The 17,857-nt window shown below is 56.9% G+C and overlaps 1 protein-coding gene across 3 annotated transcripts; it reads left to right on the top strand.

Annotated features, from left to right (window-relative positions):
* Positions 1–444: 444 nt before the first annotated feature.
* Positions 445–17,424, top strand: AARS2 (alanyl-tRNA synthetase 2, mitochondrial). Of its 3 annotated transcripts, XM_070456359.1 has the most exons (23): positions 445–708; positions 1,365–1,556; positions 2,075–2,220; positions 2,447–2,614; positions 3,382–3,526; positions 4,125–4,270; positions 4,475–4,583; positions 4,947–4,985; positions 5,087–5,198; positions 5,652–5,785; positions 6,177–6,321; positions 6,544–6,716; positions 6,857–6,970; positions 7,072–7,212; positions 7,907–8,044; positions 8,136–8,245; positions 8,397–8,505; positions 8,799–8,921; positions 9,141–9,251; positions 9,822–9,905; positions 10,013–10,123; positions 13,392–13,598; positions 16,863–17,424. In XM_070456359.1, the coding sequence occupies exons 1-23, from the start codon at positions 472–474 to the stop codon at positions 17,055–17,057; spliced, it is 3,189 nt and encodes a 1,062-aa protein (XP_070312460.1). In that variant the 5' UTR covers positions 445–471; the 3' UTR covers positions 17,058–17,424. The 3 variants fall into 3 exon arrangements, with proteins under 3 accessions (XP_070312460.1, XP_070312461.1, XP_020746436.2); XM_070456360.1 differs by lacking the exon at positions 4,947–4,985; XM_020890777.2 differs by lacking the exons at positions 13,392–13,598; positions 16,863–17,424 and adding an exon at positions 10,563–11,553.
* Positions 17,425–17,857: the final 433 nt, after the last annotated feature.

Consider the following 17,857-nt stretch of genomic DNA (forward strand, 5'->3'; position numbering starts at 1 on the left):
TATAATACAGATTTCTGGAGGGTAGGGACTGTTTAAATTTTTTTTTTCTTGGCTGCGGGGCATGGCAGATAGGAGCTCAGTTTTCTGACCAGGGATGGAACCCTAGCCCCCTACACTGGAAGCACAGTCTTCACCACTGGACCCCCAGCAAAATCCCCGGAGGGTAGGGATTTTTGTCAGTTTCATTACTGATGTACCTTAAGCGCCTAAAAATGCCTGGCACACAACAGGCTCTCAGTGAATATTTGTTGAATGCCAAATGAATTAAGGGCCTACTATGCGGCAGGCCGCTTGTGTTATTAATAGGCGGACTCCTGCAGGCGCCTTCTTGCCTATCACTTCTACCGGGAGCCAGAAGCGGTCTTGAGTCCTCCTGCCGCCAGGGGTCGCTGTAGAAAACGCCAGGCCTGCTCTCGTTGCTTCTATCCCTGCGATACCCTTTGACCTCGTGAAGTATTGCCCCCAGTTAAGATGGCGGCGTCGGTGGCAGCCGCAGCTGGACGACTTCGGCGGGCCATTCGAAGGTCGCCCTCATGGCGGGGCCTTCGGACGCTCTCATCGGAGGCCTCTCCAACCCAGGCCGCGGCCGTCCGGGACGCCTTCCTGAGCTTCTTTCGGGACCGCCATGGCCACCGCTTGGTGCCCTCCGCCTCCGTGAGGCCCCGCGGCGACCCCAGTTTGCTTTTCGTCAATGCAGGCATGAACCAGGTAGGGGCTGAACCACGCAGGTCTGGGCGGAGTTTGCAATTTTTTTCCTTAGAGAAAGGCGTTGTAGGATTGGGCAAGAGACGCAGAGGGCGGAGCTCCTACCTTTCGGGGAAAGAGAGCTTGTGCGTAATTAGGCAAGGAGTTTGGGGTGCAAATTAGCGCTTGGGGAGAGCTCGATCGGGGAACTTCTGAGTTAAGGTTGAGTTTTAGTTCCAGGAGTGGCGGGTGAAGGTTGAGTTTTAGTTCCAGGAATGGCGGGTGTGGAGTCCCATGGGGGCAGACTGGTAGGGGAAGTCTGGCTTCATTTATTAGTTTTTTAAAATAAAGATATCATTCATTAAAATAAATGTTTGTTGAGTACATGCTACTGTGCTAGCCTACGTGCTCTAATCTTTCGACTTTGAGCACCATTTAGCCTCCATAGACTTGCCCTGTTTCTAGCCACCAGCACATTCGTTCTCAGTTTACTAACAGTCTTTCATGATTTATTTGTATGCCCAGACACCACCAGAGATGGGTGCTCCCAAGTTGCCCCCCGGGCCAAGACTTCACTGTAGGGGCCATGGACAGCCCTCAATCTTTATCACCGTCTCTATGCCCACTCCCTTCATTTCCCTTCTGTTAGAATATGTCTCTCCCCCTTCCTGTGTTTCCAGTTCAAGCCAATCTTCCTGGGCACTGTGGATCCACGAAGTGAGATGGCAGGCTTCCGACGGGTAGCCAACAGCCAGAAATGTGTGAGGGCTGGAGGACGCCACAGCGACCTGGAGGATGTGGGCCGAGACCTTTCCCATCATACCTTCTTTGAGATGCTGGGCAATTGGGCCTTTGGGGGTGAATATTTTAAGGTGAGTCCCCAGGAAGCCCTGGAGCTAGGAAAGGGTCAGTGGTCAGCCAAGAAAGGAGCCAAGGTTAATCCTGTCTCCACTGTTAGAGTCGGCTTAAGCAGGGCCTCATACCAGACACAGAGGCAAAGTGCTCGATGGACACATAGTAGAAATGTGTCTCGCTTCCCTGGTTGAGCTGTAAACTTCTTGAGGACCAGGACTATGCCTCCTGCCTAATGGCTGATCAATAGTTATTGTAAATAAAATGCAAATGCAGGAGTTAAAAATCCTCTCAGGCTGAGGTGGGTGGGGGGTTTTATGGAGAAGGTGGGACCTGAAAGAAAATGGGATTTAGAAGAGAGGACACTTTCTATGCAGGAAAATCTCAGAAGCAGAAAGAGTCATGGCTTGTTCTGGAAACCAGGTGGGCAGTGGAAATGGTCTTGTCTTAAGCCGAGGGTGGAACTCATGTGGCTTGATGGGCACTTCGGTGGGGCCTTCTCACCCGTCTTCCTCTTTGCACTGGGTTTCCACTACAGGAGGAAGCTTGCAGCATGGCCTGGGAGCTGCTGACTCAGGTCTATGGGATCCCTGAGGACCAGCTCTGGGTCTCCTACTTTGGTGGTGACCCCAAGGCTGGGCTGGGCCCAGACCTGGAGAGCAGGGATATCTGGCTCAACTTAGGGTGAGTTCACCCCCACTTATGTCCCACTCCTGGAGCACAAGAAAACTGGAAAATAACCAGCACCGGACCTCAGAGTCTCAGCATATCCTGTGATACTGTAGGGTCAACCCTGTTCCTCGTCCTGCTGAGCTTAGTGGAAGGGCTCTCCTGGCAGATAGCAGGGGTAGGGTAGGGGGTCCCCGGCTTCTGCCTTTGTCTCCCACCATCCATCTGGCTTTCTTCTCAGGGTGCCTGCCAGCCGCGTGCTCTCCTTTGGGCCCGAGGAGAACTTCTGGGAGATGGGGGATACTGGGCCTTGTGGGCCTTGTACTGAGATACACTATGACCTGGCTGGTGGGGCAGGGGCCCCCCAGCTGGTGGAGCTTTGGAATCTGGTCTTCATGCAACATAACAGGTAATGGGTTGCTAGAGGAGGAGGGAAATCCCTGACTGAAAGTGAAAAAGTGGGCAGTCAGGAGACTTTGATCCAGTTGTTACGAAAACAAATACTTAAACAGCATTTACAATGTGCCAGGCATATTTCTGGGGGCTTTCCTGGTGGCTCAGATTGTAAAGAGTCTGCCTACAGTGCAGGAGACCTGGGTTCATTCCCTGGGTCAGGAAGATCCCCTGGAGAAGGGAATGGCTACCCACTCCAGTATTCTTGCTTGAAGAATTCCATGGACAGAGGAGCCTGGCAAGCTACAGTCCATGGGGTGACAAAGAGTCAGACATGACTGAGCGACTAACACTTTCACTTTCAGGCATATTTCTAAACACTTTTCAGATAGTAACCGATTTAGTCCTCATCTTTGCCCGTGACAGTGCAACTAGACACTGTGGGTCTTTGGACTCTGCTCTCTTATCATAAGATGGAGTTGAATTTGATAATCTCTTAAGATTTTCTACCAGCCTTGACATGCCTCTTTATAAAACAAAGAATTGTGTCCCAGAAAGTGGAGGTCTGGATCTAGGCAAGGGCCCAGTCACCCTTTATGAGAAAGGAGAGGACCCAAGGCTATCATCATCCACTTTGGGGGAAGGGGAGGATGATACTGCCCGCTGGTTCCTCTCACTGTTGGCCCCCCAAATCCCCTCCTCATCCCTTTATGCCACTTGAGCATCATACCTTCAATCCTATGGGGGCCTCACCTTGCACACCTTTCCCGTACACCTGGCCAGAGAGGCAGACGGAAGCCTGCAGCCCCTGCCCCAGCGGCACGTGGACACGGGAATGGGCCTGGAAAGGCTGGTCGCAGTGCTGCAAGGCAGGCGCTCCACCTACGACACCGATCTCTTTTCCCCGCTTCTCGACGCCATACACCAGGTAAGCCCACCTCTTCCCTTCCAGAAGCCACTCTGACCTGCAGCCCTCAAGGCTCACCACCACTGCTTTCTCCGTTTGTTGAGAACTCAAGAGTATTCCTGCCTGTGGGGACAGTGAGCAGCCAAGAATGTGAGGATGTCAGACGTGAGGCTCCAGTTCACGTTGACAATCTGATACTGCTCCTCACTCTTTCCTCAGTAGTTGTGGTGCACATACTTAGTTGTGGCATGTGGGATCTTAGTTCCCCAGCCGGGGATCGAACCCAGGCCCCTGTATTGACAGGGAAGTCCCTGATTGTCACTTTTAAAAGGCATTCCTGTTGCTGTGCGGAGGTTGCGCTGGAAGGAAACCGGAGTAGAAGCTGAGAAATTGTGAGGCTGTTTCATAGTTCAGAAAAGACAAGGTGTGGCTTAGGCTGGTAGCAGAGGAAGTGGAGAAAAGTAGATGGATTTGAAAGATCTCTGGAAGTAGATGCAAAAGCCCCTACTGATGGATTCGATGCAGAGAGCAGAGCCAAGTCAAGGCTGGCCCCCCGGGTTCTTGACTTGACTAACGTGAGTGGCAGGGCCAGCAGCCGTGTCTCGTCTCCTGCTTCCAGGGTTGCGGGGCACCCCCTTACTCGGGCCGCGTTGGGGCAGCAGACGAGGGGCGCACAGACACAGCATACCGCGTGGTTGCTGATCACATCCGCACACTCAGTGTCTGCATTGCCGACGGCGTCTCCCCTGGGATGTCTGGCGCCCCGTGAGTCTGGAAGGGCTACAGTGAAGGGCAGGGGTTGCTGGGGGCTGCAGGGGAGAGGAGGGAGGGGGATGAAGAGGCAAGTGGGGTTGAGATGGCAGGCGGAGGAGGAAGGGGGCATACACTCTGCGTCGTGCCCTCCCTACTCCCCCCCGCTGCTGACCCAGGGCTACTGGGGGCTCGTATCTGGGCTCTGACCCCCTCTAGGCTGGTACTTCGTCGGATCCTCCGTCGAGCCGTGCGGTTCTCTACTGAGGTGTTGCGGGCACCACCTGGCTTCCTGGGCAGCCTGGTGCCTGCAGTGGTGGAGACGCTGGTAAGGGCACAGCTTTGTCGCTTCCCTGGGCCTCCCAGGGGACTCGGAGAACCTGTCAGTGAACCCAAACAGTGATCCGGCCCGGGTTCCCCACCCTGTGTGTCTAGCCCAGAGTCTTCTCAGCGGGCTTACAGAAAGCAGGGAGCCTCCTTGCCCAGGCTGCTGAGCCTTTGACCTCAGGACCCCCTTCTGCCTGTATTACCCCCGCCCCTCCCTAAAGAAGCTGATTCCCCATTTGGACCTTCCCCCATCCATCAGCTTCTCTGAGCCCCCAAGGCAGGTGTCCCCAGGGAGGGCCAGGGTGGAGGGGCAGAGTGGGCTGGTTGCCTTTGACACTGCCTCGGGCCTCTGCACTGTCCCCAGGGAGATGCTTACCCAGAATTGCAGAGGAGCTCAGCCCAGGTACTGGACTCGAGTGGGTGAGGAAGGGGCTGACGAGAGTGGTGGGGAGAGGCTCTCCCTCTCAGGAGGCCCAGCTCCAGCCCTGTCCTGCCCCTGTTCAGATAGCCAGCCTGGTGTCAGAGGATGAGGCAGCCTTCCTGGCCTCCCTGCAGCGTGGTCGGCGGGTCATCGAGCGGACCCTGAAGCGCCTGGGGCCTTCCGACGTATTCCCAGGTGAGCAGGATGCCTGCCCACGGTGTGAGGGTCCCACTTAGGTGAGCCAAGCCCAGGCCTCACATCTCCACCCCGACGTCTCTCTCCACCTACTCTCTCCACCACTGCCCATCTCTCTCCACCTACTCTCTCCACCACCGCCCCGGCTTCTCCTCTTTTCCCCACTGCCCAGCTAGCCCCGCCCCTGGCCGCTGCTTTCCAAGGCTGGCTGCAGGCCGAGAATGAACTTTCCTCCTCTGAAGTGACATTTGCCAAGGGAGGACCCTGGGCTGCCCCCAGCTCCTGCTTTGCAGCCTGAAGGTGACCCTCCTCTGGGGCTGCCCAGTGCAGGGAGAAGGCCCGTATGCTTGGCATCCGGTGGCTTCTCTGGTCAGAAAAGCCTTCTCCCGATTCCCTCCACCCTGCCCTCCCTCCCTCAATAGCCCTGACGCCTCTCATCTTCCTCCCTCAAAGCCGAAGTGGCCTGGTCCTTGTCCCTGTCTGGGAACCTGGGGCTCCCCCTGGACCTGGTGGAGCTGATGCTGGAGGAGAAGGGGGTGCCGCTGGACACTGCTGGACTGGAGCGGCTGGCCCAGGAGGAGGCCCAGGTACCAGCCGGGGAGCCCCACCGGTTCTGTTGGGTCACAGCCCCTCCCTCAGTCCTGGGATCCTGTGGGAAGAGGGAAACGGGAGGCTGAGGTAGGTCTGTCCGCTTGCTCAGGCACCCCCCGCAGCCCGCGGAGAGGAAGGCCAGCGCAGTGGGCCACACAGAGGAGCAGAAGGGGAGAGGCCAGCATGTGTCCTCAGAGGGGCCATCGGGGGCCGCAGTGGGTCCTGGTCCTGAGACCCCTGCACGAGGGGAGGTTGACCAGCCAGCCCAGGGCCTCCAGCAGCCAGCCCAGCCCGAGGGCTTGTCCCAGAGGGGGTGCGGGGTGCACAAGCTGTGTGGCGGAGCTGGATCTCCACGCACCCCCTTGTGCACACACGCCTGTCCCACAGCACCGGACGCTGCAGGCCGAGCCGGTTCAGGAGCAGGGACTGCGGCTCGACGTCCACGCCCTGGGGGAGCTGCAGCGCCGCGGGGTGCCCCCCACCGATGACAGCCCCAAGTACAGCTACTCCCTGCGACCGGGCGGTGGTTACGGTGAGAGGCTGGGCTGAGGCGGGTGGCCACCGGCTTGGCTTACCTGACCGTGATTGGGCGGACAGAGATCAGCCACCAGGCCTGTGCCTTCCCCGGGAGAGCCGCCAGGGGTCGCTGTGGGTCCCGGCTGGAAGTGCCCCCCCTGCCCCTGACGATTGGCTTCAAGGGAGGCGCGGGCCCAAGCCCCTGCCTGGCACTGATGAGCGGTCTCGGCCCTGGCAGAGTTCAGCACCTGTGAGGCCCAGGTGCTCCAGCTGTATACAGAGGATGGGACAGCTGTGGCCTCTGTGGGGGACGGCCAGCGCTGTGGCCTCCTCTTGGACAAAACCAACTTCTACGCTGAACAGGGAGGCCAGGCTTCCGACCGAGGCTACCTGGTGCTGGTGGGCCAGCAGGTGAGCCCCCCACTGCCACCATCACCCCCAACGCCCACCACACACACACACACACACGTTCCCGACTTCTCTGAGCCGGAAGGAGCCAAGGGGAGGGAGAGGCGGCAGGCAGTCAGTGCCTTGGTCCTGCCCTTCCCCAGGACGTGCTCTTCCCAGTGGCTCGGGCCGAGGTCTGCGGAGGCTTCATCCTGCATGAGGTGGTGGCCCCTGAGTGCCTCAAGGTGGGGGACCAGGTGCAGCTGCACGTGGATGAGGTGAGGACCCCACCTCTGCTCTTTGTTCTGCATGTCCTGCAGCCCCATCTCCCTCCCCATCCCACCCGCACCCAGGACCCTGGGTGACAGAAGTATTTCAGGCCTGGCGTCTGAGCTGCATGGAGAAGCACACGGCCATCCACCTGCTCAGCTGGGCACTGCGGCAGGCCCTGGGCCCCGGCACAGAGCAGCGAGGCTCCCATCTCAATCCTGAGCGGCTGCGCTTCGATGTGGCCACGCAGGTGAGCCGGGCACGGAGAGGCAGCCTTCACACGAGGTTCCGGGCTTAGAGTCTGGTGGTGTGGGAGTCTGACCAGTAAGAGGGCTGGACTCCCCTCGCTCAGTCACTGGGGGACCTTGGGTGGGGGGCTTCCCATCAGGCCCCTCCTGCACCAGCAAGGGTCAGGCAAGCCGGTGTCCGGGGTCCTCTCTTGGTCTTCAGCCACCCGGCTTCCTTGTCCCTGCTGTCACCCAGGCTGTTCTTGCTCAAGCCGAGCTGCCCTCTTCCTTCTCTGTCATCCTTTCTCCATGTCCATCTGGCTCAAATCCTGCAGGAAGTGCTCACTGACTGAATCCCATTCCGCCTGATGACTCCTTCCTTGCTCCTGCGTCTCCCCCATCCTGTATTTCTCTTCCACTGGCTGCCCCTTGTAAGCTCCTGAAGTACAGAGCCTCTGTCTTCTGTTTCTTGGTCAATTTTCAGTGCTTAGCGAAAGAAAGGTCTGCTGCTTTCAATAGGCCCAGTTCGCAGGTCGTTTTCTAAGGAAAAGAATTGTCTGCTCTGCAAATGTATTGAGGACGTGTTATATACTAGGCACTGTTCACTGTTGTGTACTAGCGTGGGGCTAGTTCAGTGAACATCGAGTGCTTCATCGTGCATCACTCCCAGGCACGGGGCTGACTGCCTGTCCGTCTATTTCCCCAACAATCCCCCAGGCTCCTTTGACCCCAGAGCAGCTCCGGACAGTGGAGGGCACTGTGCAGAAGGCCGTGGGGCGGGATGAGGCCGTGTACATGGAGGAGGTGGCTCTGGCACGCACTGCCCACGTCCCTGGCCTGCGCTCCCTGGATGAGGCGAGTTGGGGGAGCCCCTTTGGTGGAGATCGTGTGAGTGACCACCCCCCACTCACAGGCCTGTTCACAGACCTGCGCCTCTCACCATCAGGTGTACCCAGATCCTGTGCGGGTGGTATCCGTGGGGGTGCCCGTGGCCCATGCGCTGCACCCAGCCTCCCAGGCCGCACTGCAGACCTCTGTGGAGCTGTGCTGTGGGACGTGAGTCTCTCCTCTCTGCCCACTTTGGCCTGGGGCCCTGGACCTCCTCCCTTCCCTTGTCCCTGGAGCCACCAGCCACTGGTTGGAGCTCCAGCTGCTCTTCTCTCTCCTATCATCCCCCAAACTTCCTCCTCCCTTCCTCTGCCCACAGGCACCTGCTTCGCACGGGGGCCATAGGAGACCTGGTCATCGTCGGGGAGCGCCAGCTCGTCAAGGGCATCACCCGCCTGCTGGCCGTCACTGGGGAGCAGGCCCAGCAGGTCAGCACACCAGCGGGGCCTGGGAGGTTTCTCTGGGTGTGGATGGGGCAGGGAGCACACAGCTGATGTGGTCAGGCTGGGGAATGCCCAGCAGCAGAACCAGGATTCATACCTGTGCACTGAGCCACACCAGCTGCTGGCAGCTGGCATCTGTTGTCATCATTTGATGCCTTGATGAGTCCTGATTGTTAAATGTTTCTAACTTGTCCCCGCCCAGCAATAGGTCAAGAACCCCTGTTGTGGGGAGGGCAGGTAAGCCACGCTGCCCTGACCATCCTGTGCCCTCCCTACAGGCCCGGGAGGTGGGCCAGAGCTTGGCCCAGGAGGTGGAAGCAGCCGCAGCTCGGCTGAGTCAGGGCAGCCGGGATGTGGCGGAGGCGCATCGGCTATCCAAGGACATCGGGCAACTCACCGATGTGAGGGCCACCCCCACTGTGGAGCTGCCCCCTCCGCCTGACCTTGTTCCCCTCCCCAACCCTGCCTGTCTCCCCCCAGCATCCCCAGCCCAGATGTTTGTTGTTTGTCTGCAAGGGGGCGTGCGGGGGGGTGTGGCCCCTTCCCTAGCCCTGCTGGTCCCTGCCTCAGGGACCGTGACTCAGTGGGGCCAGGGAGTGATATGCCGCTTCTGACCACAGGCCGTGGACACCGCCACAATGCCCCAGTGGCAACGGCGGGAGCTTCAGGCCACACTGAAGGCACTGCAGCGGCGTGCCAACACTGCCGTCCGGAAACTGGAAATAGGGCAGGTGAGAGGGGGTCTGGCTGCACCCCACGGGGCAGATAGCAGGCACACCTGGCGAGCATCAGAGATGCTCTAGTACCCACGCTGAGACACCTCCAGGCCTGGTGGGGAGTGAGGGTGGGTGGCAGTTGCTGCCTCTCCTGCCATCTGGGTGCCATCATCAGGTCATTCCCCCACTTCCCTCTGCCAAACTGGGTCTCTCCCCCAACTCCCAAGCCTGGCTCAGAGTCTCCCTCCAAGAAGCTAACTTGATTACGCCATTCAGCCCTAATTGCTCCTTGAGTGCAGCTCCTCCTCCCTCCGCCCCCCCTCGCCCATCTGCGCTCCAGTCCTAGTCCCTTCACCTTCAGCGGCCCCTGTGTAGGAGCCTGGAGCTATAAGGAAAGGGAGGATTGAGGAGAAGAGGAAGGACATAGAAGGGACCCAAAACAAGGTGGCCATTCCGGCAGAACCCCTGGCATCTTTGCTGGGGGACGGAGGGCGTGGGAGGGGATTTCTGGGCTGGGGCTCAGGTCAGAAGTGGGGCCCAATTGCTTCCCAGCCCGACCTCTGCGCTGTTCTTCCTGCTTCCCAGGCTGCACAGAAAACCCAGGAGCTGCTCCAGCGGCACACGGAGGGGCCCCTGATTGTGGACACAGTTTCCACGGAGTCCCTCTCAGTAAGCGTTGGGTATGGGGTGGGCCCAGGGTGTGGGGAGGGGAAAGTGCTGGCAGGGAGGAAGCTGGGAGTCCGGGGAGCTGCGAGGTCGCCATCTGCCCCCTGCAGGTGCTGGTGAAGGTGGTCCGGCAGCTGTGTAAGCAGGCGCCCAGCACATCCGTGCTGCTCCTCAGCCCTCAGCCTCTGGGACAGGTGCTGTGTGCCTGTCAGGTGGCCCAGGTGAGAGGGGGGAGGGCAGCCCCACCCCACTCATCTCCTAGTCCAGCTTGCTGATCCCTTGTCTTTTATTCCTCCCACACAAGAGAACCACGGCTGGGTAGAGGTGATCTCTGAGGATACCCCAGGATGGGGACAGGGCCATCTCCTTGTCCCTAACCCACCCCGTCCCCCCCCCACCCTCAGAGGATTCCTTCAATTCCCACCACCCCACCTTCCAGGCTGCATATCTCTTGCAAATAGGTAGCAGCCATTCATCAACCTCTAGGGATGCATTCCCAGCCCATCCCTCTCCTGTCTCCTCACCCAGTTACCCACGCCCACCATGTGCCCAGCTCAGGAGACGGCTCTGCTCACTGTGACTCCACTCTCCAGGGAACACTCAGTGGGCGGGGTAGGGAGGGCTGCTCTGCATCACTGCCCCTTCTGGTTCTGTCCCCAGAGTGCCACACCGGCCTTCACAGCAGAGGCCTGGGCACTGGCCGTGTGCAGCCACATGGGGGGCAAAGCCTGGGGCTCTCAAGTGGTGGCCCAGGGCACTGGAAGCACTGCTGACCTGGAAGCTGCCCTCAGCACAGCCCGAGCCTATGCCCTCAACCAGCTCTGACCAGGCTCACGCAGGGACTCACACACGCTGAAGAGACTGCGGCCAGGGCAGTGCCTGGAGCCCTGAAGGAGCCGGCAGAACCTCCCCGGAGGCTCAGCAGAGGACTCAAGTCTGGAGGCCAAGCAGCTGTGCCAAGAGGGTGCCCTGGGCTGGGACTTGCACAGACACAAGAAGATGGGGGCTGGGGAAGACAGAAGTGAGCCTGAACATAGACCCCGCAAGGTGGAGGTGGAGACGCACACGGCTGTTCTGGCTGTGATTGTTCATTAAAATGTATTTCACAGGATAGGAAGCTCCAGAGGGCTTCCCAGCTAGCGCTAATCATGAAGAACTCACCTGCCAATGCAGGAGACGTAAGAGACCAGGATTTGATCACTGGGTCGGGAAGATCCCCTGGAGAAGGGAATGGCTACCCACTCCAGTATTCTTGCCTGGAGAATCACATGGACAGAGGAGCCTGGCGGGCTATGGTCTACAGGGTTGCAAAGAGCCAGACACGACTGAAGCAACTCGGTACACACACATACAGGAAGCTCCAGGACATTCTTTTACCTAAAAAAAGGCAGACTTTCCCCTCTCAGCAACCTAGAATGGGTGCCCCATCCCTAGTTTGACCCCTCACACTGGACTGAAAGGCCACCTGGCATCCAGATCTGAACTCCCCTCATCACCACCACAAGTTCTTGGCCAAGCCCGCTGTGCCAGCCTGTTCTGAGCGCCCACAAAGGCCTCCCTAGCCAAGATTGAAAACTGTCATGTGAAAGTCATGAGAGGTGGGCAGATCCTCTCTGGTGTCACTTATTTCATTAACAACTTCTCATTTTAATGAAGGCTCTGATGATTTGTTGATAAAATGGGCCAACAGGGACATCCCTGGTGGTCCAGTGGCTGAGACTCCACGCTCCCCGTGCAGAAGGCTTGGGTCTGATCCCTGGTCGGGGGACGACTAAGACCCAACAGAGCCAAACAAATAAGCCAGCAGGTGCTGGTCAGATGCTGGGACTATGGCAAGAAACAAATAGGGCTTCCTGCCCTTGTGGAGCTTTCTTCCCATGGGGAAACAGCAATGACGAGAAAGAAGAAGGTATCAGGTGGGGGTGAGATCTGTGGAGAGAGCAGACGGGTTGGGAGGGTGTGAGCCCCGTGGACTTCTGAGGGCAGAGTCAGTGCCGAGGCCTGAGGGGCAGGTGCAGGTCTTGGGGTCAGAAGGGGGCAGAGCCAAAGCAAGCCTACTCTTTTTTTTTTTAAACAACTTTTTAAAAAAAATTTTTTTATTGTTGGTTGTGCTGGGTCGTCACTGCTGCCTGCAGGCTTTCTAGTTGGGGCGAGTGGAGGCTACTCTTTGTTGCAGTGCATGGGCTTCTCATTGTGGTGGCTTCTCTTGTGGACCATGGGCTCTGGGGCATGTGGGCTCACTCGTGGCGCACGGGCTTAGTTGTTCTGTGACGTGTAGAATCTTCCCAGACCAGGGATTCAACCCAGTGCATTGGCAGGCAGATTCTCACCCACCGTACCACCAGAGCAGTCCCAAGCCTTCTCTTTTATTTTTTTTTTCCAAGCCTTCTCTTCTAAAACAAGTTGCAAAGCACCTGCCCCAAACCTGAGCTGAAGCTGAAATTGGCAGCTCAGAGCAGAAGGAAAGTGTGGAATGGAGGGCAGTTGTCCTTCCCTCCCAAAGTGAATCCACCCGGGACCAAGCCAGACACCTCTGTTTGAAGATCTGTGTTGCTGGATGAAGGAAGGGGAACTTGGAGGACCCATCCCCAAGTCAGAGCCTCCCTGGCTGCAAAGTTCTGGGCCCTTTAGTCAAAATTTTGGAGCAGAGCAGGCCTTCCTGACAGTATTTCTTGTGTGATTTCTCATTCTAATTGAGGCAGTGATGATTAGTTGGTAAATAACTGATGAGGGCTTGAAAGGGGCCTGGAGCCCCTGGCCTCTGGCTGCCTGCAGTCCTAAGAGGTTGCAAGACTTCCTCTTGGGATCTGAGCAACTGTGGCAGCGGCCACTGTTCAGTGCACTGACGGAAGGCCTGGCTCTTAACACACAGTCACCAGTCAGGATACTGGGTTTTTTTGAGGAGTTAACTGAATTTATAAGGTGGCAACTTATCCAGGGTAACCCAGCTAGTAAAATCAGCAGAACTGAAATTTAAGTTTTGCCTCCAGTGAAACTTCCCACCACCCTTGGTGGTTCTTCCCATCTTGAAGGACGATTTCCTTTTCTATGAAAGCTGATCATTTCACAGAAGCTGGTCATTCCTGGTGTTGGGCTTAGGGCTGTGGAGGCTTGGGGTCTTCTGCCTGGTGCCACTCAGCCTTGCTGACAGCCTGGAGAAAGGCCGAGCTGGCTCCAAAGGGATGCTGCGGCCAGGGGTCAGCCGAGGGCCTCAGGGGAGATCAAGAACTGCACGTGCCCTTCCATCGCCCTCTTCCGGAAGAGAATGGCCACTGGTGCTTTTCCTGGACCGTCTTTCCACTCGTCATCCCCACCTCCATTTTCACACAAAAGGCCCCCGAGAAGGAAGAGCCCCGTCGCAGTCCAGGCGCCCTGCCCCATCCCCAGCTCCCCCCTTTCCCCGCAGAAACCCACTGCTCCTAAACATGTCCCCAGGACGCACAGAGCATGTCCCGCGGCCAGAGCCCCCACTGCAATGTCCTCACACAGTGCCTTAGATGGGGACACGTATTTGCATCGATCCTGGGCCAAGGCGCGCGGCGACAACCATCGAAGCCCGGCAGCCCTGCCCTCCACAGCGCACAGCCGAGTAAACCAGCTTGCGGGAGGACGCATGCGCACCCGCCCTCGAAGCCCCGCCCGCTAGCGATGCACGGCGTCCCTAACAACCGGCGTTGCGTGGGAGCCTGCGGGAAGGTGAGCGCCCAGGTCTCGGGAGCGGTGAGGCAACCTCTGGAGAGAGAACACCCGGCCCCAGTCTCCCCTAGCGGGCTGAGCTCTCTCTGCCCCCATTCCCCCCACAGGGCACGGGAGCACCCCCCGCCCCAGAGTCAGCCCACCCGGCCGAAGTCTGCAGGTGGCCGCAGCCTTGGCTCCCGTGAGAAGGAAGGGCCGGCCTATACCTATGGGAGGCCCCTACCCCCATATGAAGCTGACCGACCGTGCCTCCTTCCTCGCTATGGCCCCTGCAAACTGGCCCAGGGCCTGCGAGTCGGGAGGGAGGGTCACCCAAGATAGAGAAGGAGAAAGTGGAGTGAGAGTCGGTCATGGGGGAGAGCAGTCCCTAGTTCTGGGGCCTCAGCCTTCCTGGAAAGACCGATCTCTATTCCCAGCTCCTGGGGCTGCCGTCCTTCCCGCAGATGCAGACACTTCTACCCTCACTCCCTCCCACTACAAAGCTGGTTATCCTTGGTCACCAAAGAGAAGGAGGGCCCCTTCACCCCCAGGCGGGTTGGGGAGGGACTTGCTGGCTTTTGGAGCTGAGCTTCCCTGGTGGGGTGTCTGAATCAAAGGTAGGGATGAGGGTGGAGTTCTTTTTTAAGACAACAGACCTAAGTGGGCAGTTGGGAGGAAAGCCTGGCCCAGGGGTGTGATAAGTGTGCAGACTGTCTCACCAGCAAAAGACCAGGGTTGCTGGGCTAGAACTCTGTCAGGGAAACTTTTTTGCCCCTCTTTTGTGATTCCATAAACTCTGAATTCCCAAATGGGAATGACTTGCCCTGAGGTGAAGTCTGACACAGTAGGCAGGATAGGGACTGGGGAAATGTAGACAAAAGCCAGGGCCCTGAGGAACAGCTGACTGAGAAAGCAGGAAGCACCATCAGAGAAGCTGGGGGGTAAGGGACGTCAAAGCCCAGTCCCCAAGAAGGGATGTCCACGGCCACAGAGGTCCTCACAGAACCTCAGGAAGGCCTGGCACACCTTCTCAGTTCAGAGGAAGAGAGGTGAGGACCAGGGATGACGTGAGCAGAAAGGGGAGAGGACTTCCCCTCCCCTAGCATCTTCAACGTTCCCATTTGGGCAGGCAGGTGGAGCCTCTGCCCAAAGTGTTTGGATTTAACTAGGCACTTGAGAAAGAAGGAGGAGGTCTGAGACGTTTGAGAGGAGGGAAGGTGCGGGAGACTCAAGCACTGAACCCTAGGTCTGGGAGGAACATGGAGGGCCCAGTGTGGGCCATGGGGCAGGAGAGCACAGCTCTGTGGTATCTCTTGGTCCTCCTGGGGCCTCAAAACCTGAAGTGATCATCAGTTCTGCAGAAAGGCCCTGTGACGGAGCCTGGGCTGTTCAGCTCAGCACCAATGACGGTGACCCAGGCTCCCACAGGAGAGAGTGGGAAGCCCACTGGAAAAGTACCGTGACAACTGAGTCTGGGCAATTTAGGAAGCAATGCCAACATCCCGTGATTTGTCTCTGCTTTTTGTGCAGGGAAGTGAGGGACAGCTTTGGACAGACATTGGTTCAGAGCTCAGCTTCTCCATTTACTGTGATGCTTAGCAAGTTACTTAAGTTCTCTAAGCCTCTGTTTTCCTGTTTGTGAAATGAGGATAATAGTGTTATAATAACAATATTTGTCAATAAGTCTGAAGATTGCATAGGCTTATATAGGTACAGCATCTAACATCTTTGTTATGATATCTAACACTTACCTTGAGTGTTGGCTCTGGGCCCAAAACTATAGGGAATGTCTCACACATGTTTCCTGGTGGCTTAGACATTAAAGAATCTGCCTGCAATGCAGGAGACTCAGGAGACACAGGTTCAGTCCTTAGGTTGGGAATATCCACTGGAGAAGGGCAAGGCAACCCACTCCGGTATTCTTGCCAGGGGAATTCCATGGACAGAGGAGCCTGGTGGGCTATTGTCCATGGGCTCACCAAGAATCAGACATGACTGAGTGACAACACTTTCACTTTAGGGCTTCCCAGGTGGCACTAGTGGTAAAGAACCTGCCTGCCAGTGCAGAAGACACAAGAGATGCAGGTTCAATCCTTGGGTTGGGAAGATCCCTGGAAGAGGAAATGGCAACCCACTCCAGTATTCTTGCCTGGAGAATTCCATGGACAGAGGAGCTTGGCGGGCTACAGTGCATGGGGTTGCAAAGAGTCAGACACGACTGAAGCGACTTAGCACACAAGCATGCTCACACATTAGCTCCTTTAATCCTCTGGATAATCTCATGAAGTAGGAACCCCAGTTACTATCCCATATTACAGATAAAGATATGGAGGCTTAGTGGGGTTGCATGACTTCAGGTTCTCCCAGATGTTAGGGACAGAGTGGAGATTGGACCTCAGGCGGTGTAACTCCTGAATCCTGAGCTGGCTCTTATGCTGCCTCCTTTTGTGCACACACTACTGACGGCCTGCCGTGCCGCTGCATGCGTGCATGCTCAGTCACATCCAACTCTTTGCAGCCCCATGGACTGTAGCCCACCAGGCTCCTCTGTCCATGGAATTCTCAGGGATCTTCCTGACCCAGGGATCTAACCTGTGTCTTCTACCTTGGCATGTAGATTCTTTACCACTGAGCCACTTTGGCCTAGAATACAATAAATCGGAGCTATGTATAGACAAGGAGGTGGTTCACGGAACACTTGTCCACCATCAAAAATGAGGACAACCCTGCCCAAACTGGGACATCTCGTCCCTTTCTATTGCCTGTGCTTGGGCATGTAGAGAGCAAACCCTAACACTTAACCCTGTGAGCTACGAACTATTTCAGGACCTGGATGCTGGGCCTGGGGACACAGGGGGGACGGGGGGAGGGGGAGGAGGAGTCAGCTTTTCTCAGGGCTTGTGGCAGGGTTGATGTTGGCGACGTTGCATGTGAGGCCCCAGGGATCCATGACCTACAGGTGTCAGGAGATGAAGGGTCACTGGTTGCCCCCACTTGCCCCATCTGAGGGCAGGGTGTGCACAAGAAGCACTCACTCGGGCATTCCTGGCCGTCCACTGGTTAGAACTCAACCCTTTCACAGCTGTGGCCTGGGTTCAATCCCTTAGTTTCCTCAATCAGGAAACTTAAGAGCCCGTAAGCCCCACTGTGCAATCACAAAATAAAATTAAATAAATAGCAGTGCAGGGTTCACACAGGGATATATACACACATGTACAGACTATTAAGATTTCGTTTCATTCGGGAGGAAATGTATTTTACTATGACAGGTATGTCTTTTGTCAGGGGCCTGAAATTCCCGTCGTGGGGTGCCACGGACCTAGTTGCTCTTCCAGCCTGGGGAGACCCTCCCTGACACATCCTCTCTGCAGTGAAGACAGGATGCCTGCTCCCCTGGGAACAAGAACAGGCTCTTTTCTAGTGGAAGATGGAAAAGACTGGAAGAGCAGGGCACTGTGGTTAGGGCAGCCAAGCTCCTAATCCGGCCCCAGCCCTCCGATTTATTCAGGGGCCAGTTATTTCCTGGTCTTGTCTTCAGTTTCTTCATCCATAAAATGGGGTTGAGAAGCCTGCCCTGACTCCACTGTAGAATAAGACTCTAACAAGAGAAACATTCTAAAAGAAGCTGTAACTTTTTTTTTTTAATATTTATTTGTTTGGCTGCATCCAGTCTTAGTTGCACTCATGGGCTTAGCTGCCCTGCAGCATGTGGTATCCTAGTTCCCTGACCAGGGATTGAACCCATGTCCCCTGCATTGCAGGACATATTCTTAACCACTGTATCAACAGGAAAGTCCCAGAAGCTTGTAACTTTTTAAGTGCTGAGCCGTTGTACGTTGGTGATGCTGTCAACAAAGAGATGGGAGGTGGGGTTGGAGGCTCGGGTGGTCAGGAGAGGAAAAGGCCACCAGAGTTAGACATGAGGAACAGCCAGGCAGCTTCAGGCCATCCTCTTGAACTAGTTCATCTACTGATTTGCAATTGTTCCCATAATTTCATTCACAAGACAGTAAGCCTACCCAGATAGTGAGGGCCTTTTGGTCACAAAGGAGCAGAAACCCAATTCTTAGCTTCAGCAAGAGAGACTTGCTAGAAGGCCATCAAGTCAGGTGTCAGAACTGAAGGAGGCCATCAGAGGGCCTTCAGCGATGAGGACTGGGGACGGGAGGTGCGCGGTACCGTCTGTCCTCCCTCTCCTGCTGGTCTCCACCAGGCGGCACGTCCTCCTGCTGCCGCAGACCAGCCTTTTCCGTGTGAAGGGAAACAGCTTCCAGCAGCAG

The sequence above is a fragment of the Odocoileus virginianus genome, chromosome 27 (assembly GCF_023699985.2).
Source record: "Odocoileus virginianus isolate 20LAN1187 ecotype Illinois chromosome 27, Ovbor_1.2, whole genome shotgun sequence".
Taxonomy (NCBI): Eukaryota; Metazoa; Chordata; class Mammalia; order Artiodactyla; family Cervidae; genus Odocoileus; species Odocoileus virginianus.

Excerpts from the sequence above, each read along its gene's own strand:
- AARS2 (XM_070456359.1), top strand. The coding sequence starts at position 472 with ATGGCGGCGTCGGTGGCAGCCGCAGCTGGACGACTTCGGCGGGCCATT. Across the intron at positions 4,271-4,474 it reads CCTGGGATGTCTGGCGCCCC|GCTGGTACTTCGTCGGATCC; the intron begins GTGAGTCTGGAA and ends GACCCCCTCTAG. Across the intron at positions 7,213-7,906 it reads GCTTCGATGTGGCCACGCAG|GCTCCTTTGACCCCAGAGCA; the intron begins GTGAGCCGGGCA and ends ACAATCCCCCAG.